General features: G+C 45.9%; 3 protein-coding genes across 8 annotated transcripts in view; 2 read left to right on the top strand and 1 right to left on the bottom strand.

The window, feature by feature from the left end:
* PGAM1 (phosphoglycerate mutase 1 (brain)) overlaps positions 1 to 4,623 on the top strand; it is a 7,150-nt gene extending 2,527 nt beyond the window's left edge. Inside the window, exons 2-4 of the mRNA XM_014532629.1 lie at positions 1,569 to 1,871; positions 2,594 to 2,774; positions 3,544 to 4,623. Of these exons, the coding sequence (XP_014388115.1) occupies positions 1,569 to 1,871; positions 2,594 to 2,774; positions 3,544 to 3,713 (654 nt within the window). The 3' untranslated portion in view covers positions 3,714 to 4,623. The remainder of the gene's footprint in view (positions 1 to 1,568; positions 1,872 to 2,593; positions 2,775 to 3,543) is intronic.
* Positions 4,624 to 6,655: 2,032 nt separating this feature from the next.
* EXOSC1 (exosome component 1) lies at positions 6,656 to 13,296 on the bottom strand. Of its 2 annotated transcripts, XM_005885411.2 has the most exons (8): positions 13,192 to 13,296; positions 12,968 to 13,083; positions 10,763 to 10,837; positions 9,448 to 9,536; positions 8,140 to 8,173; positions 7,601 to 7,651; positions 7,385 to 7,469; positions 6,656 to 7,089 (listed from the first exon to the last, which is right to left on the bottom strand). In XM_005885411.2, the coding sequence occupies exons 1-8, from the start codon at positions 13,220 to 13,222 to the stop codon at positions 6,983 to 6,985; spliced, it is 588 nt and encodes a 195-aa protein (XP_005885473.1). In that variant the 5' UTR covers positions 13,223 to 13,296; the 3' UTR covers positions 6,656 to 6,982. The 2 variants fall into 2 exon arrangements, with proteins under 2 accessions (XP_005885473.1, XP_005885472.1); XM_005885410.2 differs by having other exon boundaries at positions 12,968 to 13,239.
* A 96-nt stretch (positions 13,297 to 13,392) lies between these two features.
* ZDHHC16 (zinc finger, DHHC-type containing 16) lies at positions 13,393 to 22,921 on the top strand. Of its 5 annotated transcripts, none has more exons than XM_014532637.1 (11): positions 13,393 to 13,603; positions 16,954 to 17,201; positions 17,364 to 17,558; positions 17,706 to 17,794; positions 18,191 to 18,219; positions 18,856 to 18,989; positions 19,129 to 19,176; positions 20,014 to 20,099; positions 20,741 to 20,864; positions 21,063 to 21,133; positions 22,344 to 22,921. In XM_014532637.1, the coding sequence occupies exons 2-11, from the start codon at positions 16,959 to 16,961 to the stop codon at positions 22,456 to 22,458; spliced, it is 1,134 nt and encodes a 377-aa protein (XP_014388123.1). In that variant the 5' UTR covers positions 13,393 to 13,603; positions 16,954 to 16,958; the 3' UTR covers positions 22,459 to 22,921. The 5 variants fall into 5 exon arrangements, with proteins under 5 accessions (XP_014388123.1, XP_014388125.1, XP_014388124.1 ...); XM_014532638.1 differs by having other exon boundaries at positions 13,415 to 13,603; positions 16,917 to 17,201; positions 22,344 to 22,663; XM_014532639.1 differs by lacking the exon at positions 19,129 to 19,176.
* The last annotated feature ends 1 nt before the right edge of the window (position 22,922 follows it).

Here is a 22,922-nt window from a genome sequence, read left to right as displayed (position 1 = left end):
CCCACCCCCCCAAATCCATCCCTGAGAGTGTCCTCGGCTATGCTTTTGCTTGATGGGCAAGATAAAGGAATAAGCTTTAGGAAGTCTATTGAGTCCTAAGGGGAAATGCTTTTCTCCTTGGGGACCCATGTGTGTACCCCATTTGTGTATTCCATTGCCCTTGAAAATAATTGCAGTGAAATAATGAAATAACCAGTAGGTTTTCAGATGGGAGGCTTGCACTATGGGTAGTTGCTTCCTACTGACTCAGCTGTTTTGGGGGGCGCCTTCCCTTCCCTTACGGTTAGGAGGAGATGGTGACTGAGTCTACTAGGACTTGTTCTGAGGCTCAGTGATGAGCTCTGTGCCCTACTCCCTTGTGGGCGATGGTGGTTTCCTAGTGACTAAGCCTCTCTTCCCCCATCAGTATAGTTCTCATTGGCCTCCTTCTCAGTTGAATGACTGGCAGGAAAATTCGCTTCACATTTCGTTAATGACTGTTGGCAACTTCAGTATGAGGCAGTATTCAGGAAAGAGTGAATTTCAAAGAGGGTCTTGTAGCCTCACCGAGGAAAAGAGGACCGTTTCCCTGGGCTACTACATAATAAGGAAAGGGCCACATTCCCCCTTACAGTGGGAGGGAGAATAATATTCCATGAAACATGAAGTAAGGTTAATCATTGTAACCTACTTGTTGGGCCAACATAACTCTTGACTGCCACTCCTCAGTAACTACTGTGTGGAGGAGAGATTTGTGTGTACATGAGTCAGGCAGTGCACAGCATTTGCTCTCTCTCCTGTGGATGGCATCTCCTAACCTTGGTTTAACAGATGACCTAGGTATGTATATTTCTCAGGATACTCAGGAGTAGGCTGACACTGATACAGAAGAAAGGAACCGTGGACGAAGAGGTTGTGATGTGATTTCCATAGTGTACAGTGAAAATACTGCTTTCATGCAACAAAGTTTTATCAGCATCCTTTAGGAGCCCTTGATGTGTCCTAATTGTTGGGAGTTCAAAAATCACACTTACCCTAGACCAGAGGTTAGAGAGGGCTGAAATATATTAGTAATTATCAGTCAGAAGTGATAGTTCTAACTAAAATACAAACATCAGGAACCTTAGAGATGAGGAAGCTAGAGATGTGGTTATAAGTTGGATTTTGGGATCACACACAGCCTGGGTTTTAATCTCTCAGGTAATAGCTGTGTCTTTGCATAATTTGCTTAACTCATCTAGTCTATATTTTTCTTATCTGGTAGAATAGGTTTTAAGGATTGTAACCTCATAGGATTGTTATGAAGACTAAATAAAACACTAAGTACTTAGTCCAGTGCCTGATAGATGGTGAGCCCTCTATAAATTTTATTTATTAAGAGATTCAAAGTTTTTGGGATTCTTTTCTTGAAAGAATTGTGGAAGGTACTTCGTCAACTGTAATGTAAGTCAACGAATTTTATCTTCCTGAAGGTAGAATATTGCTTTTCCTGCTAGTGTATACAAAATGAAATATTTGCCATATATTTTTCATTTGGACTACCGTACGTATATGTAAGAAAATTCTGACTCCAGAGTGGACCTGATTAGCTTACCACTTTGAACTTACAATTTCTAGATGCCGGCTATGAGTTTGACATCTGCTTCACCTCAGTGCAGAAGAGAGCAATTCGGACGCTCTGGACTGTGCTGGATGCCATTGACCAGATGTGGCTGCCTGTAGTGAGGACCTGGCGTCTCAATGAGCGGCACTATGGGGGTCTGACTGGTCTTAACAAAGCAGAAACTGCTGCTAAGCATGGCGAGGCCCAGGTAAAGATCTGGAGGCGCTCTTACGATATCCCACCACCACCGATGGAGCCCGACCATCCCTTCTACAGCAACATCAGTAAGGTATGTACAAACTGAGGTTTGGGTCACTCAACCTAGGACCAGGGGATTAGAATCTGGGCCACTCTTTTTTGGGGGGAGGGAGGGTTATTTCTCATCTGAGGATATTTTCCAGTGATTTTGAGAGAGTGGAAGGGAGAGCAATAGCAATGTGAAAGAGACACATCGATTGGTTGCCTCCCGCACGCTGGGTAGAACCCTCGACTCTTGGTGGGCTGACACTCTAACCACCCAGCTCCACTGGCCAGGGCATCTGGGCCTCACTCTAGCTTTTATTAGTGTGGTGTAGTCCTATTGAGTTTGTAATTTATGATAAAACACTTCATAAATTATATGTAATCCCCTTTCTCCAAGGAATGGCCTTCACTTGTTAAAAGACTTAGTTGATTGTTTATGTAAAAACAATTTATACCTTTTTTTATATCTCCACTGCCATAGTTTGTAAAACCTATCTATAGGTGTAGGTCCTTCCTAAGCCAATTGTAAGATAAAATGAATTGGGAAGAGCCTTTTTCTCCTTTTCTGTATTTTCTTTGAACTGTTAGGTTTCCTAGTAGTGGGTGATGGGGAGAAAGGGGCAGGATAATAATTGTCTCTTTCGCAGGCTCTCAGCTGTATTTTGTGCTCTGGGGAGAGACCCATCACTTTGACCCCTTAGGGGATGAGGAATGGGCAGAACAGATACAACTGCTAATAACTGGTGAGCTTGGATTTTTTTTGTTTAGGATCGCAGGTATGCAGACCTCACTGAAGATCAGCTACCCTCCTGTGAGAGTCTGAAGGACACTATTGCCAGAGCTCTGCCCTTTTGGAATGAAGAAATAGTGCCCCAGATTAAGGAGGGGAAACGGGTACTGATTGCAGCCCATGGCAACAGCCTTCGGGGCATTGTCAAACATCTGGAAGGTATGTACGTTTTTCAGAGGGGCCCTCAAGGAGGGGTAAAGGAGAACTGACAATCGGGGATTTAGTTACTTGGTATGAAAGAAACCTGGAAAGGGCTGGACATATTGACGGCCTTAGAAAGAGTCTGATTGGTTCCTGGAGGAAACAACCTGTCCCCTGTTCCTCAGCCCCTTCTGGAGAAGCAGAGGGGGCCGGAACCCTGGGTGCCTGTTACACATGCAGAACCTCAGGCCCCACTTCAGACCTGATTCAGAAGTGCATCTATCACCCAGGTGATTCAGATACACATTACAGTTCGAGATGCCCACTTCTAGACTAGGATTGCCAGTTGAAACTGCTGCTAAAATTTTCCTTAATCACAACCTGGTACAGTTTCACACATGCATCTCAATTTGCATCTTCAGTTGTTTCACCTGAGGCCCTAGAGGCCAGATCTGATTTTCTGCAGGCTGATGGACTACGTAGGACATTTGAGATGTATTTAAGTCCCGCTCTACTGTGGGCTTCTGGACCCCACTTTGGGAAGGAGATCTGCGGTACACACCTTTCATATGTTTTCCTGCTGTTCAATGGCTGAGAAATAAATATTAGGGGCATGTGTTAGGAGATCCATCTATATGGTACAGATCATTATTGCTATTTCAAATGTAAGAAAGGGCATCTTGTTTTAATTCCAACCAAAGCCTTTGTCACCTGGAGGATAAATAGTGAACCTAAGGGGTATGGTGGAGTCCTATCTTATGTGGCTAATCATGGTGGGTATTTTCAGGTCTTTCTGAAGAGGCTATCATGGAGCTGAACCTGCCGACTGGTATTCCCATTGTCTATGAATTAGACAAGAACTTGAAGCCCATCAAGCCCATGCAGTTCCTGGGGGATGAAGAGACCGTGCGCAAAGCCATGGAGGCTGTGGCTGCCCAGGGCAAGGCCAGGAAGTGAAGGCGAGCAGGCAGACGACTTTCCCAAGGACACCCTCCCTCCCATCCCATTCCTCTGCATCTCTCCTGTGCACATGTCACACTGACCACATCTGTAGGCATCTTAGGTTGTAGCTGCAGATGGGGACTGGTGGCTCCCAATTTTGTGTTAGCCATTTTGTCTCCTGCACCCACTCCCTTCATGCAATCCAGTCAGAAAGGCCCTTCTGGGGCACGGGTCCTCAGTCTAAGCCAACGGAGAATCTTGTCTAAGAGTCCAGAGGTAATAACTCTTGTTTTTTTGCTAGTGTTTTGTTTATTACTAAGGACCTGCTTGAAAGTAGGGGGGTAAGGAGGAGCCATGTTAAGGCATGACCAATGAGAGGCAAGAGAGCCTCTGTGTTCCTGAGAGCAGTCCTGCGTTATTCTGCAGTCAGGTGAACTGACTGGGGGCTCTAGTCATTCCAGTGGAAGATGAATGCCTGGTGATTCAAACAAACATTTCCTCCTTGACCCCAGAAAAGCTGGCTCCAGAAGATCGGGATCAATCCTGAATGTTTACGTATTGCATTTACTTTTACAAAAAAAAAAGCCTATCTATATAAAATAATACAAAACAAAACCCTTCTGGGGTTTTCAGTGGCGGTTGAACTATTCCCACATGTGGCCATCACAAAATAAGCCATTCCTCACACCAAGGTGGGATGAGCTCCTTGACTTGTAGGAGTTATCCTGCTGTGTTTTAGAATCCCTCCCCAGCACTGGCATTATTGTCTCTTGGCAGTGAAATGTCTCTTGATCATGTCCAGGTGTGTCTTATTGTGTGAGTTCTGAATCATGTTCCAGTTGCTTGGCCCTGCCACGTGGCCCCATTTTGAGCATAACTACTAAGTCTTTTTCAGATCAGTATAATAAAGGAGTGATGTGCAATATTTTCTGTGTGATGTGTAATCTCTCTTGTCTGAGGAAATCAGCTTGAACATTCAACTTGAAATGTTTCATTACCCAAGTCCTTGTATGACAGATCAAGAGCTTAAGGACAACCAGTCACAACTTGACACAGCCTGGTTCAAAATTGTGTATTACTGTTTTCCACCTCAGGCTGGAGGGGTTGGGGGAGCAGGTCTTGGCTGAGCTCTCCATTCCTGTGGTCTCTACAGCTCTTGCTCAGTGGTGCTGGTTACCAGATACTCCTTGACTGGAAAGTCAAATTTGGAAACTATTGTGCTCTCTAGAGTAAGGTAAAGGCTTGACCAGATTTTTTTAAAAAACAAGTAGACTTGATTCACACTTTTCTTTTTGGCCTAAAGTTTTTTTTTAGTTCTCACCCAAGGATATTTTCAATTGATTTCTAGAGTGGGAGGGAGGAGGGGGAGAGAGACATTGGTTGGTTGCCTCCCACCTGCCCTCCTAGCACCCTACCCCCCCAGCACCCCTCCCGGGGCTGGGAAACCTGCAACCGAGGGAAGTGCCCTTTGGTCCTCGGGCTGACACTTAACCACTGAGCCAAAATGGCCAATTTTTATTTACCGATTTTAGAGAGAGGAAGGGGGAGAGAGAAACATCAACTTGCTGTCCCACCTATTTAGGCATTCATTGGTTGGTTCTTACGTGCCCAGACTAGGGATCAAACCCTCAACCTTGTAATATCGGGAAGATGCTCCAACCAACAGTCACTAGGCCAGGGCTGGGCCCTAAAGTTTAGCCTTGTCAGTCAATATCCTCAAAAATTACACAAAACCTCATAAAATGACTTGATGCAGAAGAATAATTACATTATATACACAATTGGGAAGGGATGCTCACATTTACCTTCTCTCAGGCCTTTGAAAAGGTCACTGGAACATGAGAAAGCCTGTAAGACCTTTCTCGTCCACTAGGAAAAAGTGACATCTGTTAAGCTAGAATGAAGCTCCTCTGTGCCAGCCAATCTCTAATCCTGACAACCTCTGAAAGGTCTGGCATCCCCAGATTACAGAGAAGAAAATGGGCGGAAAGAGATGTGGAAACTTGCCAGATGTGCTACTAAATACTGAAACAGGTGAAGGACGTTAGTTCAACTAAATCAAGGTTTAGTTTTTATTTGACTACATAGTAACCCTAGGCACATATCTTGGGTGTAGGCTGGATCCCTGGTCCTGGTCATGTGCATGCAGGAGGCAACCAATGGATGTGTCTCTGTCTCTCCCCCTCCCTTCCACTCTGTCTAAAAATCATTGGAAAAATATATCCTCGGGTGAGGATTAAAAACAAACAAAATAACAAAACCACCTAAACTGCTCAAGGCTAGAACTGGAGACTTGACTCCAAAGCTCACCCTCAATCACTCACTACACACAAAAGATGTGGGATCCTTGAGTTAACACCTCAAGATGAGTTAACATCTCATAATTCACGTTTCATCCGGACCCTGTGTAACCTCTCCATGCTTAACCTTCATGCCATTCTCATCCTCAAACGTGTTCGTTTGTTTCAGCACTTTGCTTGGGCTTCTCTCTGCCTTGAATATCCTCACTTCTATCTAAGTTCTTTAATTCCTTTACCTCCTGTCACAGATCCTTTCCTGACCTCCTCACATGATAGTGCCGCATCCCTGTTTTCAATTCAGATTTAACAAACATTTCCTGGAGTTCTCCCTCTATCAGTAACACTATGATTACCACATAACTTCACAACTACCCCATGCTACCTGAATCACCATGTGTCCTATAATATTCAGGAAACCATATTCTCTCTAAATGAGGGAATGTATATAAAGTGCTTGACCTAGTGCCTGGCACATAGTAAGTATTCAATTAGCAAAAGTACTTAAAAGAGAACATAAAATATAAAAAACACCTGAGATCAGGCTTTGTCCAGGGCAGGCATGCACTTGACACATGTCAGTTAATGGATGCCACCAGGCAAACCCCTGCTCCACGTCATGGCACCATTTAGATTCCTTTCCCAACTCAAGACAACAGAAACCATAAAATATTTTTAATAAAAATGTTTCGTGTCACAGCAAAATTACGTATTTATAAGACTGTCAGAAGGAATAGGCTATCTCCAACATTGTACAGTTGGCTTATGTAGACTCCAAAGGAAATATTTGTCACTGGAGAATGAAATCCACTGAAAGGTTCAGAAGAAAAATGTTCCACCTTCAGAGTTAGTTTCTGGCAGACACTTCTAGAGCTGGTTGTTGCCTGATCCCAGGAATGCGAATAAAACAATGGCACCTTGTTGTTACTTTCATAGCATGTACTCTTGGAAAGAGCTTACCCTTCCCTTGGGGTAAAATGTAGCTTCCTATGTCTGCAAGAACTCGGGCTGTACTCGGGCCACTTTCCGGAATTCTTTAGTATGGGTCTTCGGGCACTGCATCTCACACCAGCTGATGGGAACCATCTGGACACCTAAAAGGGAAAACAGCTGGGTATGAACTGAAGTGTCACTGAGGTACCTGGTGAACCTCCCCTCGTACGGAAAAAAACCTTGTTTGTTCCACTGACTTATGGAGGGATAAGCAGGAGTTATGATATTCTCTTTTTCTTAATTTATATAAGAGAATCATTCTAATCTTAGCAGCATCTACATTCACATTGCTTCCTAAATAATTATAAAATAAGACAAACAAAAGGAAACAATGGACTAATCTCAAAACATAGCTTCCAGGGAAAGGTAAGCATGTGGAAGCATGGACCAACTCACCTGACTCACTGTGGGCCACCACCACTCCTAGTTCATTCTCGGCAGTGGTCAGGAGGTAGTTGGACTGTGCATCACCTAGGGAGATCTAGTCACATAACATGGGTGAAGGAAAATGACAGCTTATAAGTCTTCCCTCCCATAGCCACTTGAGTTGTATCTCTACTTCCATTTCTTCTTTTGACAAAGGCTCACAAATCTGCTGGAAATAAAGGATACCACTTTGGCCAAGACAATGTCACCTGGGCGAAAACTCTTATAAATTTCAACCTGTAAAGAAAGAACAGGAGTGTTACATGATAGCTCTAGATTAGGTCTACAAGAAACTATTAACCCCTCTGGGAGACTCAGTCTATTTGCTAATCCCAGAGGGTAGACGTCATTATTACTCAAGACAACCAACAACTTCTATTCCTTCTACAGCATCATCATATAAATGAAAGATTTTGAATCTAATAACTCGATCAGGAATCTGACTTGGGCAATAGGTAACTGAGTAGGTCAGAGTAAGTCTGAGGAAATAGCAATGAATGAATACCTGGGTTCAAAGGCAAAAAGTAAACCAGCCCTGCTCGGGTCAACAGGATAAAGAAAACTCATATGGAGAGGAAATGAACAGTGAGGTGAATTCTACACTTTCTAGTAGGGAACACCTTCAAATTCTTTGGACTCCACATTCCCACAGATCTTTAAAATTCGCTGGAATAATTTAAAAGGATTGAGTCCTAAAGCCAAAAAAAATAGAACCAACCAACAACCTTGTCTTTTTCAGTAGCTCGGACATCTTCCTTGCTATAAAAAAAGAAAATTAACAGAAAGATTATTATCTGTGAGAAAGAATTATCTTGAAGATCAGTGGTTCTCAACCTTCCTAATGCCGCGACCTTTTAATACAGTTCCTCATGTTGTGGTGACCCCCAATTTCATTGTTACAAATTGAACATAATTAAAGCATAGTGATTAATCACAAAAACAATATGTAATTATATATGTGTTTTCCGATGGTCTTAGGCGACCCCTGTGAAAGGGTTGTTCGACCCCCAAAGGGGTCGAGACCCACAGGTTCAGAACCACATAGATGGCTAGCAGACAAAGAGCTATAAGAACAGAGATCAAGATGTAATTAGGACCCAGCTGCCACCCAGAGGATCAAGGTGGAGAAGCATCCTCAGGCCTCACAGAGAGGAGAAAACCACATTTCACATTCTTGGATCACACAGAGCAGCAGGATCAATACCTCTGACTAGAGAAAAGCAGGTCAGATTTGGCGAGAAAGGATAAGGAACTTTGCTTATCTGGCTCACAAGAATTGTTTGTCCCTTCTCAAAGAATCCTCCCTCTCCGCCCCCCCAGAAAAAAAGAAAAAAGAATCCACAGGGGAAAAAAAATTTGCCATTTTATCCATTAACCTTTGTAATGTCCTACAATCCTTGGGTTTAATCTGTATTAAATTCAATTCAAGAAAGGAAGGTACTTCCTAAAGCAGTGGTTCTCAACCTTCCTGATGCCGTGACCCTTTAATACAGTTCCTCATGTTGTGGTGACCCCCAACCATAAAATTATTTTTGTTGCTACTTCATAACTGTAATTTTGCTACTGTTATGAATCATAATGTAAATATCTGATATGCAGGATGTATTTTCATTGTTACAAATTGAACATAATTAAAGCATAGTGATTAATCACAAAAACAATATGTAATTATATATGTGTTTTCCGATGGTCTTAGGTGACCCCTGTGAAAGGGTCATTCGACCCCCAAAGGGGTCTCGACCCACAGGTTGAGAACCGCTGTCCTAAAGTGTTTTCTACTTTGATCTGAATTATCCCACACTGCTAATCTCTAGCTTAGCTCAGTTCTTTTTGCTTTGTTCTTAAGCCTTTTCTCATTACTTTTTCCTTTTGTGCCAACTCATATATTACAGTATTTTCTTAGGACAATACGTGAGGCAAATCAAAGTACAGAGAGGAGAGAAATAAGCAGGAGGAGGAACTGTAATTGTTCGTAAAAATTCCAATCTTATTCCAGGTGCTGAGGCAAATGTGAAGACAAAAATACTTCTTACCGGATAGTTCCTCGAAAAGAGTTCTTAAGTGGTGTGGACCCCACATACAGGATGTGTACTTTGGCAAAGCGTGAATTTATGCTAGAGACCTATGGAACAGAGATAAGATCAGCATTAGAGTATTAGCAGTTGTCAGCTCAAGGAGGCAGCAATAAACTAGGAATTATCAGGATTTCAGTCTAAGCAAGCTTACTAAGTATAGAATTTAAGACAAGTTAAGTCCTACTTATCCTTGCATAAAGTGGAATAAGAGCCACTCTGGCCAATGGAATTACTGTAGGAATCAAATGAAATAGCACAGTATTATTTTGAAAAACACAGATGTCTAATATAAATAGACACAGGGCATTATAGCAAATCGAGATCTTTAGCAGGTCTTACTAAGAGGCCTAGAGTGGATGGAATTTAAGTCCACATTTCAGCTGCTGCATAATATTTGGATCACTGCCTCTCCAGTTATTTTCAGAATTACACATAGATTTTTCGGCTGGAGCAAGTTATAAAGAGAGAAACTAAGAGCTCCAAGTTAATGTAACCTGGCAGAGGGTGGGATGATGTACTAGAGTTACTGATCAGTATAGCATTAATTTGTACTTCCCGTGGAACATCCTAAAGACTTTATATTTAACAGGAATGCAACAGTATAAAGTTTTTCACTTTTCTGCAGAAAAAGGTCTCATCTCAGATATTCAAAGATACACCTTCTTATCACCTTTTGGAGCCCGTTTCCCATACAAGTAAAACTACATACTCAGGGAACCTGTTCTATGAAAGAACTATGCAAATCTGAACTTGGCTGCCTTGATCATTATCCTAGAAATCTTTAGACCAGCACAGTCCAGTAAAATTTTCTGTGACAAAAATGTTTTGTGTTGACTAATATGATAACCATTAACCACATGTAGCTATTAAGAATTTGAAATTCGGGTAGTGAAGCTGATAAATTTTTTCAAATATATATATATTTTTTATTGATTTCAGAGAGGAAGGGAGAGAGAGATAGAAACATCAATGATTAGAGAAAATAACTGATCAGCTGCCACCTGCATGCCCCCTACTGGGGACCGAGCCCACAACCCACGCATGTGCCCTTGACTGGAATCAAACCCAGGACCTTTTCAGCCAGCAGGCTGACGCTCTATCTAATGAGCCAAATTTATTTATCTAGGGCGCTGATAAATAAATTTTAATTTACTTACTTTTAAACGGCCATATGTCGCTAGTGGCTACCATATTGAACAGTGCAGTTCTACAATGATCATGATGTCAGCACTGGATGTGGGTATCCTAAGTAGCGACGTTAGAACTAACTTACCTTACAGGTTACAATAGCTCCCACATCTGGCAGTAATTGGGACTCTGTTTCTCTCATCACAGACACAACAGGAAGCTGAAAGGAAAACAATAAAACGTGAGTATCCTGGCTAAGCCTTGGGTAGAGGTATTTGTGGCTTGAGTGTAATATAGGAATGTCTTGGTCTGCAGATGGACTACAGATTCGTTTATAGCAAAGAGCAGAAAGCCTTAGAAATTTTAGAAAATAGGAGGGCCACAAAAAAGGATGCTGTTAGAAGACATAATCTAACCATTTCAGATCAGTTCTAACAAGTTTTTGAGTGTGACTTTCTTGGAATTACTTGGTATAAAATTTCTTGCCTATAATCATGGATAATTTGACTCTTTCTTCCAAAGCTATACTGCTTATTCTTTCTATTTCTCATTATACAGGCTAGAATTTCCAAATAAATGTTATATAATAGTGGCCATACTTGTTTGCTTCTGGTTTAGGGGAATACTTGTAGAGTTTTCTCTTTGAGCATGGTATTAGCTGTTGGTATATGGTAGATAGTATTTTTGAACCTCGTATGTTCTTAATTTCTCCCTTGTTCATTATGGTTTGGGTCTCCTGGCCTTCAGTTCACCAGCTCACTAAATTTCTTCCCCTCTGAGGAGCTCTGTTCAACCTGTTCTTTTTGCCAGGACTGAGCTCTTCCTATTTATCCTTTAGATTGGTTAAATGTCACTTCCGCTAACTAGGCTGGGTTTACCTACGACACGTTCTCATGGCACCCGGTAGTATTCTTTTAAAGCAGTCATCACATTTGTAACCATAAATTAATTTGAGCATTTATTTATTTACAATTTGGGCTTGTGCCCTTTGATAGCAGAGACCATGTGTATTTGGCTCATTACCATATCCCTAGAGGTCAGCATGAGCCTGACATATGAACATGCTCAACAGATGTCCATACCTAGGAAATGAACACACTTACCAATGTTAAGGACATTCCCAAAACTGAATGAAAAGCCTCTCCCTTTACAGATGAGGAAGAACGTAAAGCCAGAGAGTGTGTTTCTTCGATAAAGCAGAATCAAGGTCTAGTTAGCCAGCGCCTACGTGTTTTAATCCTGAATCCTCTTTCTAGTCCCTACCTGTCTTTAAGCTGCACCTTCAAAGACTGTGTATCCGATCCTGAGTTAACTAACACTGTGTTCGGCTCTGGAACTTGTGCATTCAACAAATGTTTACTGAGCATTTACCTTGTGCTGTGCACTGAAGGTATGGTGGTGAGACCTGCTTTCATGAATCTTAGAGTCAAGTCGGGAAAGAGTCTGGTGGGGAACATGTAACTGTTTAATTCTATGCTGAGATAAGTGCGTGGAAGGAAAGGAGTACAATTCTTTGTGTTAAACAAACAAAAGCCAAACTCCCTTCCTCAAGGAGAGGGTTCAGGAGGGCTTCCCTGAGAGAGTGAGACTTAGGCCAGCGGTTCTCAACCTGTGGGTCGCGACCCCTTTGGGGAAACACATACATCGGAAAACACATACATAATTACATATTGTTTTTGTGATTAATCACTATTCTTTAATTATGTTCAATTTGTAACAATGAAAGTACATCCTGCATATCAGATATTTACATTACGATTCATAACAGTAGCAAAATTACAGTTATGAAGTAGCAACGAAAATAATTTTATGGTTGGGGTCACCACAACATGAGGAACTGTATTAAAGGGTCGCGGCATTAGGAAGGTTGAGAACCACTGACTTAGGCGATCTGAAGGGCAGGCAGGGATTACACAGGCTAAGGAGGGAAGGGCGCCAGGCAGGTGGTGTGGCACAAGGGCCCGGGGCAAGAGAGCTCAGGGCACTAGCGACGCTGAAGGAAGCCGGTATGACCAGACTGCAGAGTGCGGTGGGGATGTGGACGAACCAGAGAAGTAGGCAACATGCGGGCAGCAGTCAGCTCACAGAGGGCTGAGCTGGCCTCTGCTCTTCCCCCAGCATCCTTCCCCGAGTGTCAGCAACACAAGCAAGGGTGCCCCAAACGACGGGCACCCTGGTGCCATCTAAGTGCCCGGCAGCAGGGACCACAGATGGAAGAAGCTTAAGAGACCAACTCTTCCTGGTGAGGCGCTAGAGATGCGTCCATAGTGCCCTTGCCCCAGGACCGCGAAATGAAAGGCAGCCTAAGAGAAAGGCAGAGACCGAGGAGATGGAGGGCCGCCCCCTTTACCGCGCCGTTCTCGCAGCTCTTCGTCATGCAGCCAGCAAGAGACGAAAAGATGTAGCCATGCCGGGTGTAGGTGCCGCTGCCTGGGCTGCCCTCCTCCAAGTTACACAGACGTTCGCCTGCGGGAAAAAACGCGGCATCAGCCACGGGTGCCCAGAAGCTGTGGGCCATCCGGCCTTCCTGCCTCTGTCCCTATCCAGGACTCGGTATGGGCATCGCTCACTCACCCGGGATGCAGTACCTCACGGGTGGCGCCATGACAGCCACTATGCAAAGTCCGGAGGAAAACGAAAACGGCCTCTCATTGGCCAAAACACGGGTGCACTGCCTCAATAAGAAACGCGCCAATTGGTGCGTTTGTCACGTGACCCCGCGGCGCCTTCCTGAAGGGGTAAACTACACGTCCCAGGTTGCCCCGGGAGAATCCCGGGGCGGAGCTCCAGAGCGCCTGGACTTGCGCTTGCGCCGTGGTTGAGCATGGGCTGGCGGCGGGTCCGGGTCTGCAGGGTGGCTCTGCAGGCAGCGGGGCATGGTTGGTTGGGTTGAGCCGCATGGGCCTGGGGCGCGGAGCTGGAAGGGGTGGCAGTAAGCGGAGGCTGCGGGCTCCATTTGGTTGACTGGAGAGTCGGCAGGAGGCAGGTAAGTCGGCAGGCCTTTGTCCTCAGTCCTGTCCCTTTTTCTAGGGTCGGGCCCTGTCCTGGGGCCTTGTCGTGTCTCCTAGCGGGGCCTGTCTGTCCGCGCTCTCCTCTAGCCAGGCAGAGTGCACCTTCCGGGCAGCCGTAACCCGTGAAGCTGGAAGAAAGCCAACTAACCCATCTCGCCCATTTCACAGATTTGCAAACTCAGATCCAGAGATAGGATTTGAATTGTCCAGTGTCTCAAAGATAGTTTAAGGTAGAGCCTAAACCGGAACCCACTTTTTTTGACTTCCAGTCCCATCGCACTTTGACCATGCCACCCTCACCGAGAAATAAACCTTTTCCCTGTTTTCATAACTGCAGCTTCCGATCTCAGTGGAATCCTCACAAGAGTCCGATCCCATCCTGAACTTTTTCTCTTCCCAACATGTTAGTCCGGAAGGGAAGTCTGCACGTGAATAAAATGCTGCTGGTAGTGATGATTGACACCTGCTGCTCGAAATTGCAAACATCCTGAGAGCAACATCTTTGTCGGGATGAGGTTTACCAAGACTTTCATCACAGTTTCCTCTGCCTTCTGGCAGCTTTGAAAGCCATCTCTCCCAGTGTACGCTCCCATCCCCAAATCCAGTTTCCCCTTGGGAAGCAGATGGTGATTTCGAGCCTTGGGAAGCGGAGAGTGCCATGGCCTGCAATCCCCTCTAATCTGGTGGCAGATGTCGTTATGGTCTGTGGCTACTACTACCGTGGGCTCAGTGTTCAGGGCTTGTGCTTGGGGTGATGGTGTTGTGCTTTGCTCTGTTTCCTCCCTAGTTCACTCTGACCCCCCTCCTCAGTGCTCCTCCCCCACAATTGTTTGAGTTCTGCTTTACTTCAGTTTCCTGAGATGAATGTGTGCTCAGTTGTGGCCCCCTGGACTACATATCTCTTCCCTGGCCTCCCCATGGCCCCCAAAACCCACTAGCTAAAGTGAGTGGAGGCTCAGCTTTAGACTTTGTTCACTCTTGCTCTCCATATCTACAATCTTTCTGTTTACATGTTTGGGTTGATTTCTGGTTGAAATTGTTTCCTAAAATGCCTTCTAACACTTAAGTGCTATGATTCTAACAACGAGAAGTGATAGCAGCGGAAAATTATTTAGTGTTATCCATTGTTGGACAGATAGACATCTGACTAGCCTCTCCACTGCTACATCTCAGGTCATTTATTTAACAAGTATTTATTGAGCACGTCCATGAGTCAGGTCTTGTGCTAAGAACTTTATGAACATTAGCATTTACTCATCCTCATTGCATGGGAACACAAGAAAATTGAGTTCAGGCAGGATCCAGTGATTTGCCCAAGTCACAGAACCACTTACCGGCAGAATTGAACCTTGAGTAGTCAAATTACGGGGCAGATGAAAGTTGGCAAGTCTAGTCTTTGAAGCAGGCATTTCCTGTAGAGCTTGAATTCTGGAGATGGTTGAGAACAATCCAAAAAGTGGAAACCTGAAAAAGGAAGTTTGTTTGTAGACAGGAGAGATGGCATATTATCATGCTAATAAAGATGAGAAATGCAATGCATATTAGTTGCCAGCTATTGCTATTGTATTTTAGGAAACAGGAAGTTCTCCATTAGCCATAGTAAGGGAATAAACAGTGGTATGGACATCTAAGCCACTTGCATTTGTTGTGGGGTAAAGTGTTTTGTCCCACTCTTATATTTGATTGTGGTGCCTATCTATGCTATTTGGAAAATTGATGCTTGAAGACAAATCATGTTTCCAAACAATGGGAGTCCAACTCAAAGGAGGTAGGAAGTTTGAGCTTTTCCTTTTTCTCTCTTCTACACTCTTAATTCTCTAGCTCGTAGGAGGTGATATGGGAATGGCCACTTTATCCTGGTGCAGAGAGTAGGTCTCTACTGAATTGTCTTTCTTCTCTTTCCCTGCTGGCATTGTCTGCTAGATTTCTTTTTCCCTTAGGTCAATATAGGGTTGTGGAAGGAGGTAATTAAGAGTTTTCTTTGAAAGGCTTTTTATGTTGGTGAGCCAGAATGCAAGGAGAGTACCTTGCTCTAGTTACTGAACGGAAACCATCCCTACAGTGGAGCAGCCTCCTCCAGTTTCTGCTGGGTCTTGAGCTGACTGTTAAATAAGTCAGTGGAGTTGCTGAGGACAAAGTAGCTCTAGGGGAAAATCAGATAATTTCTTTTCTGGAAGGGACTTTAATTTGCGGAGTTGATGAGACTATCATCGAAGGAATCTGTGTCTTCTGTTCTGGGCATTGCCTGGGCCGCCGACCTTCCATGGCTGTTGGATGAGGTAGAAACCACACAGAGGAGATGGAGGCCCTTGCAGAGGAGCCATGCAAAGGGCCAAAGAGCTAGGGAAGCTGGTTGGGAAGCTTGGGGCCAACGGCAGCAGCTGCCGAGAAGGCTCTTGAATGTTCAACTAGAACAGGCAGAGGAGACTCAGCGGAGAGGTCAGGCCTTGTTGTCGTCCTGAGCCACCAGCATGGAGGCTCCCCTCCCATTGCCATGTCTTTCTGCCTGTGGTGGTATTCTCCTCTGAATACCCGAGGCTGTCTTGGCTGCTGTACCCTTGGGGTGGCGCTGGGACTGGAATTGAAGACAAAGCATCTTATGTCATGGAAGGGTAGCTGAGCTGTCCTGACAGGAGACAGGGGCTCTCCTGCTACCAGGGTGGCCTGTAACATCAGCCCAGAGGGAGTAGGAAGGATGAGTATCTTTTGTCAGGACTCAGCAACCAAATAGTTCTTGTGGACTGGAAACCCTGGGCAGGGGAGTCTGGGTGCAGGCTCCACATGCTAGCATTCACGCCACCACTGGTTGTTCCTTGGAGGTAGGTCAATGGGCCAGGGCAGACAAAGACTGGGGGAACCCTCTGCCAGTGGCCATGCTCACAGACACACAGTGGGCAGCTTTCTGCATGTTGGCTGTGCTCCGCCCAGTGACCTGTCTACAGACAATTCCAAAGACCCTGCTTAGTCTTGGAGCCGCCTATCTGCCCTTCACCCCTTTACTGTGGCCTTTTGCTCTCGGTGTGCATCATCTTGGATTTGCTGTGTAACCACATGGTGCAATGTGGTTTCTGCCGGATTAGAACCTCTAGCCCTACTCCCTGTAGTCTGGTTGGGACATGGCACTGCACATTCCGTAGAGAATGGAAGCGGCTTTCTTACTGCCCACAGCTGGTAACTGGCCCAGCTGGGCCTCAGTCTTAGGTCTGTGCTTCTAAACCGGTGCTCAGGGCCTCCCCACTGGTGGGCTAAGGAGGGAGGCTGGTCCCTCACAATGGTGTGCTCTCCTAGGAGCCATGCAGCCCCTCACAATGGTGTGCTCTCCTAGGAGCCATGCAGGGCCAGCGGAGCCTGCTGCTGGGCCCTGCCCGCCTCTGCCTGCGCCTGCTTCTGCTCCTGGGCTCCAGGCGCCGCTGCCCCCCTCTGCTCCGGGGCCTGGTACAGCGCTGGCGCTATGGCAAGGTCTGCCTGCGCTCTCTGCTCTACAACTCCTTCGGGGGCAGTGACACCGCTGTCGATGCTGCCTTTGAGCCCATCTACTGGCTGGTGGACAACGTGATCCGCTGGTGTGGGGTGGTGAGTGATGCCCAGGGAGCAGGAAGAGGGATGTTTTGGGGTAGCAGAGGGACATGTGTTTGATGCACCAACGCCAGCCCCTACCCTGGGGATATTCCTGAGTTATTCTGGGTGGCGACAGGCTCTCTCACTGCATCTACCTGACCTCACTGGTGTTGGCAGGTGTTCGTGGTGCTGGTGATTGTGCTGACCAGCTCCATTGTGGCCATCGCCTACCTGTGTGTCCTACCCCTCATCCTCCGAACCTACTCAGTGCCACGACTCTGCTGGCATTTCTTCTATAGTCATTGGAATCTGATCCTCATCGTCTTCCATTACTACCAGGCCATCACCACTCCACCTGGATATCCACCCCAGGTGGGTCTCCACAGGGGGTCGGGGAGGGCAGAGGGCTGCTGGCCATGGGCGCCCGTCCCAGGAGTGGGGAGAGAGCGTGCCTTGCATCTTTGCAGGTATGAAACTGGTGCTGCCATATTGTCATGATGCTTTTCTCTCTTCGCACAGGGCAGGAATGATATCGCAACAGTCTCCATCTGTAAGAAGTGCATCTACCCCAAGCCAGCCCGAACACACCACTGCAGCGTCTGCAATAGGTGGGTCTTGGCTTTGCTTTCTGTGAGCCCTAGCTCTGGCCCTTTGGCTGTAGCCCTAGGGAAAAACCGAAACCTGGGGTTTGAGAAGATGTTTATGAAGCACTCACCACGTGCCAAACAATGTGCCCTCTCTGTCATGACCCCTGGCCCTCAGGATGGTCCTGTGAGTTAGGCATCATCACCACTTGTAGAAACTGAGGTTCCGAGAGATGAGTTGCCCTGATACTCATGTAGTATCAGGTAGCCAGTGTAGCAGCGTTTGAAGCAAGGCCTGGCTGTCTTCCAAGTCTGTGCCCTTTCCACCTCAGCAGGATGTTGGTCCTTGTAGAAAAGGATTGGCACTGACATCTCAAGAACCTTGGCCACCATAACAGAGCCTGTGTCCCTCCCTCACAGGTGTGTGCTGAAGATGGATCACCACTGTCGTATCCTTTTATTATCTCTTCCGCCTGAGGCCTCCTCTTTAGCTTCAGAGCACTGCACAGGGCTAAGGGCCACAGACTTGAGGCTTCTAGCATCACCCTGCGGAGAACATTGGGCTCATGAGAAGTTAGTGGAAGAGGAGTTGTGGCAGCTGACCATCTCTTGGGGGAAGCAGGAAGCTTACAGGTGCTCTGGGACAGAACTCCTTGGAGCAAGTCATCTATTCCTACAGCCCTTTCTTTTGTAGACTGTCATGCCGGCACCTATTGGATGGAAAGAGATGTTTGGGCTTCAGTCGTCGTCCACTGGGTATCCAGATAGAAGCATTGATTCCCTTCTGCTGCCCCGTACAGATGTCTGGTTAACCCCAGCTAGGTTGACATATTGGCAAATTCATTTTAGTGAATGGTTTCAATTTTCATGATTTCCTGGTGGGATTGTGAGGGCTCTGAAAAGCTTTAACACTTTCACTTCAACCTCTGGCAAGTCCCATATGTATTTTCCTGCCTTTGGAAAATAGTTCTTGGTGACTGGAAACCCTGGGCTTGGATGATGTCATCATGAAACAAGGATGAACCAGAGAGGCCTGGACACACCCTGAAGTTGTTTGATCTTGTCCTTAATCCTTCACGCACCAGCCTGGCTAAACAACTGTGTGGGCCACTATAACCATCGGTACTTCTTCTCTTTCTGCTTTTTCATGACTCTGGGCTGTGTCTATTGCAGCTATGGAAGTTGGGACCTTTTCCGGGAGGCTTATGCTGCCATTGAGGTGAGCCCATAGTTAGGAGCAGGGCTACTACGTAGTGAGCACTTTGGGGTGTGGAATCTGTCCCTTAAGGAGTGGGGCTGATAGCACCTCCATGCTAGAGACCTGAGAGTATAACCAGCACTGTTTTCCATCCCCTTAGAAAATGAAACAGCTCGACAAGAACAAACTACAGGCGGTTGCCAACCAGGTGGGCGGTCCCCACCCCACTGCCTTTTGCTGCTCAGGCCAGGGGGCATAGAGTTGCTGAGGCAACCAGGGCCCACCTGGTGGAGTTGTAGAGACTGGTTGAGGGGCCGCTGGAGACTGGATCAGGGGTGTTCTGGGAGGCTGTCTGCCATGCAGATTAAGTGGCCTGGAAGTCCCTCGTATGTGACAGTTTTTGGCTCTCTATCCCATTATCACCTTTTTTGGGCTGAGCAAGGACTCTGCCTTGGTGATGGCCTGAGCAGCAAGGAGTCTGTGTCGGTCTGTGTACTGGGGCTCCAGGGGACAGAGATCAGGCTGGGCCAGTCTGATCATCCTTCGCTCCTGGTCTGTCTGCATCCGCATCTGGGTCGTCCCTTCTCCCAGGCTTTTTGGGACTCCTTATGCTGAGCAGATCTTGGGCTGATTGTACTTCTGCTGACCTTTCAGTCCTTAGTGTAGCTCAGTTCTCCCTGCTGCAGTCATTCCATTCTGGGTGTGGGTCTGGTCTCTTCTCTTGGCGATTACAGCCACAGGGGAAGGTCTAGCTGGGAAGTGGAGTGGCTTCCCCTGGATCCCCATTTGTGTTGTCAGATCTGAAGGCCCAGGGTCGGCTCCTCCTGTGCTTTGCCATCCTGTCCAGACCCACTCTGCCCAGTGTTTGTCCACATGATGCTGCCGGGCTTGGTCCACCCATCTGGCTGCTACCCTGACTCCTCTGTGGCTTAACCCATTATTTTTTCATCCTGGGCTTGGATCACTTCCCTGCCTGAAGGTGCGGGGGGCTCTGGTGGAGACTAGCACAGCAAATGAGCCAGACTTTGCTGTTTTCTTTTTCTAGACTTATCACCAGACCCCACCACCCACCTTCTCCTTCCGAGAAAGAATGACTCACAAGAGTCTTGTCTACCTCTGGTTCCTGTGCAGGTATCTAACTCGCTCCTTTTTGGCAGCTTAATGGAGGGGCAGCTTCAGAAAAACCTTTTTAGGTGCCCACAGGGACCCATTCCTGTGTGAACTGCTGCTCTTAGTCTAATAAAGGTTAGAAAAGTCAGCATTTAATTTTCTCTAGCATTTTGGTGCAGGGAATACTAAGGATACTGGCATTGAGTGTTTGTTATATGCCAAGGTAAGTTAAAAGCCTACCTAATCAGTAAGTGACTACATTTTATAGATAAGGAAAACTGAAAATTAGTGGGGTGATTTGTTCCACAATACACAGCTAGGAATGAATGTAGAGCTGGAGCCTGAATTTTGTGCCATCCCATTCCAACCCCTGGTGCTTTTATTACTCTCTACAGGCTCTCAAGCATGGCTATTTTAAGAAATACACAACATTTTTTATTAGTAATACAGACTTATTCCCCCCTCCTTTCCATATAATTTATTCTTTGCCCATGCTGAAGCATTTTCATTGATGCTTTTTATAGATGTAGTGAAGAAAAAGTTTATCTGGGGTGTGTAGGCTGGGAAAGAGGTCCCTATCCAATCATTATTGCTCAGCTTAATTTCAGACATAGCCGTTAACTCTCTCTAAGCTACTAACCAATCTTTGCTTCTTTTCTTAGTTCTGTGGCACTTGCCCTGGGTGCCCTAACTGTATGGCATGCTGTTCTCATCAGTCGAGGTGAGACTAGTATTGAAAGGCACATCAACAAGAAGGAGAAACGTCGGCTGCAGGCAAAGGGCAGAGTGAGTAGGGCTGAGGGCTGGGGGAGGATGCTGAACCTGCCATCCTGTAAATAGGCCCTGGTTAGGGCCAACTACGGCAGGCATCCTGAAAGGCCAGAATTTGCCTAGCTGAGCTTAGGCTTGGCCAGCTTAGGCTTGAAAATTAGAAGGGGATTAAATAAAGGGGTTTGTAGAAACTTACATTTTTCTTGGTCCTAGATTTTTAGGAATCATTATAACTACGGCTGCTTGAACAACTGGAAGTTATTCCTGGGTGTGGACACAGGAAGGTAAAGTAGACCAGTGCTGTCCAATAGGAATCTGTGATGAGAAAGACGTTCTGTACCTATGCCAGTGATGGCGAACCTTTTGAGCTCGGCGTGTCAGCATTTTGAAAAACCCTAACTTAACTCTGGTGCCGTGTCACATATAGAAATTTTTTGATATTTGCAACCATAGTAAAACAAAGACTTATATTTTTGATATTTATTTTATATATTTAAATGCCATTTAACAAAGAAAAATCAACCAAAAAAGAGTTCGCGTGTCATAGGTTCGCCATCACTGACCTATGCTGTCTAAGACATTAGCCACATGTGGCTACTGAAATCTTGCCGGGTGGCTAATGCACCGATGAACTTTTTTATTTAAGTTTTATTTTCACTAATTTAAAAAGGCACATGTGTGCCCTGGATGGGTAGCTCAGTTGGTTAGAGTGGGATCCCAATACCCCAAGGTTACAGGTTCATTCCCCAGTCAGCACATACAAGAATCAACCAATGAATGCATAAGTAAGTAAAACAACAAATTGATACGTTCTTTTTCTCTCTCTAAAATAAAAATAAATTAGAAAACAATAACAAAACACATGTGGCTAATGGCCACAATATTGGAAGCACAGATCTAGATTCTAGTAGAGATCATTGCTTATTTGCGCCAACAGAGTTTAAGGCCAACACTGGTTTAAGTAGCAGATGAAGCTTGCAGATAACACAGTATCCCAAGAAAGCTCTTTTCAAGAAGGGACTTCTAGGTAGGGAAGGTGGCCACCAATCACCTTTCATTTGTATGGCAGTGTCTGGAGTTCAAGCCAATACTTTCTGGAATTGAAATAATCGATTTGTGACAGAGGTTGTCCTAAGACAATAAATGAAGCTAGCTCCTTCCACCCAAGACATGGAAAATCATTTTCCAAATTGCAGCGATCGAGGCAGTAATAAGGTGACCACAAGTACCTGCCTGCCTCCTTTCCCCAACCCCATTGCATCCCTGGCTGTTACTGTACTTGCAGTCGCCACTTAGACGTTCAGCTCAAAACCTCTAAAGGCCTTCAAGGCACCAGAGGACACATTTATTGGACAAAATTAGGGCTTTTGTTCGTGATTAAAGCCAAGGTAGCTTCAGGATACATAAAAGGTAGCTTAATGTATCCTTACTGAGGAAAGAGGATCAGGAAGCCCAGAAACTCTTGGGACTCAGAGACATTCTTTTCTCTTGCAGGCACTGGCTTACTCGGGTGCTGTTACCTTCCAGTCACCTGCCCCACGGGAATGGAATAATCTGGGATCCCCCTCCTTGGGTGACTGCTCAGTCGGCCTCTGTGATGGCAGTGTGAGCTGGATTCTGTCAGCCACAATCTGAGCATCATCCTGCTTCCTGCACTGTCTTGAGGGCCTCCAAGGGTAGCTTCTTGGAACTCTTGAACAAGAGCCAGTGGACCTGCCTTAGGGTACCATGCACAGACAACCCAAGGACCCGACTCCTGGCCACTGCAGAAGCACGGCACGATGTGGAAAAGTCCTGGGACTGATGTTCCTTTCCTCAGGCAAACAGAAGTTCCAGCCGTAGACTGGAGATGAGGCAGCTAGCAACCTTGCCGGGTGCTGACCCCAACCTCCAGGTTATAGCACTGGAGTTGGCCACCACCACTTCCACTTGCTGTCTGAGAAAACGCCTGAATGGTCATGCTGAGATCCTGGCTTCTCAACAGGGCAAAGATACCAGGCCTACTGCTGAGGTCACTGCCACTTCTCACATGCTAAAGGGAGCAAAAATAAAGGTATTTGATTTTTAAAGATC

This window comes from Myotis brandtii, unplaced genomic scaffold (genome assembly GCF_000412655.1).
Source record: "Myotis brandtii unplaced genomic scaffold, ASM41265v1 scaffold902, whole genome shotgun sequence".
NCBI lineage: Eukaryota > Metazoa > Chordata > Mammalia > Chiroptera > Vespertilionidae > Myotis > Myotis brandtii.
The sequence above is the reverse complement of the archived record's forward strand: the minus strand, read 5'-3'. Positions and strand labels throughout refer to the sequence as shown.

What these genes read in the sequence shown, in the direction of transcription:
- EXOSC1 (XM_005885410.2), bottom strand. Translation starts at nt 13,135, where the DNA reads ATGGCCCACAGCTTCTGGGCACCCGTGGCTGATGCCGCGTTTTTTCCC. An exon ending in GAGCTATTGTAACCTGTAAG is followed by an intron (nt 9,537 to 10,762) that starts GTAAGTTAGTTC and finishes TCTGTTCCATAG; the next exon opens with GTCTCTAGCATAAATTCACG. An exon ending in ACATTGTCTTGGCCAAAGTG is followed by an intron (nt 7,470 to 7,600) that starts GTATCCTTTATT and finishes TTATGTGACTAG; the next exon opens with ATCTCCCTAGGTGATGCACA.
- ZDHHC16 (XM_014532637.1), top strand. Translation starts at nt 16,959, where the DNA reads ATGCAGGGCCAGCGGAGCCTGCTGCTGGGCCCTGCCCGCCTCTGCCTG. An exon ending in GAAGATGGATCACCACTGTC is followed by an intron (nt 18,220 to 18,855) that starts GTATCCTTTTAT and finishes TTCACGCACCAG; the next exon opens with CCTGGCTAAACAACTGTGTG. An exon ending in TACAGGCGGTTGCCAACCAG is followed by an intron (nt 19,177 to 20,013) that starts GTGGGCGGTCCC and finishes TTCTTTTTCTAG; the next exon opens with ACTTATCACCAGACCCCACC.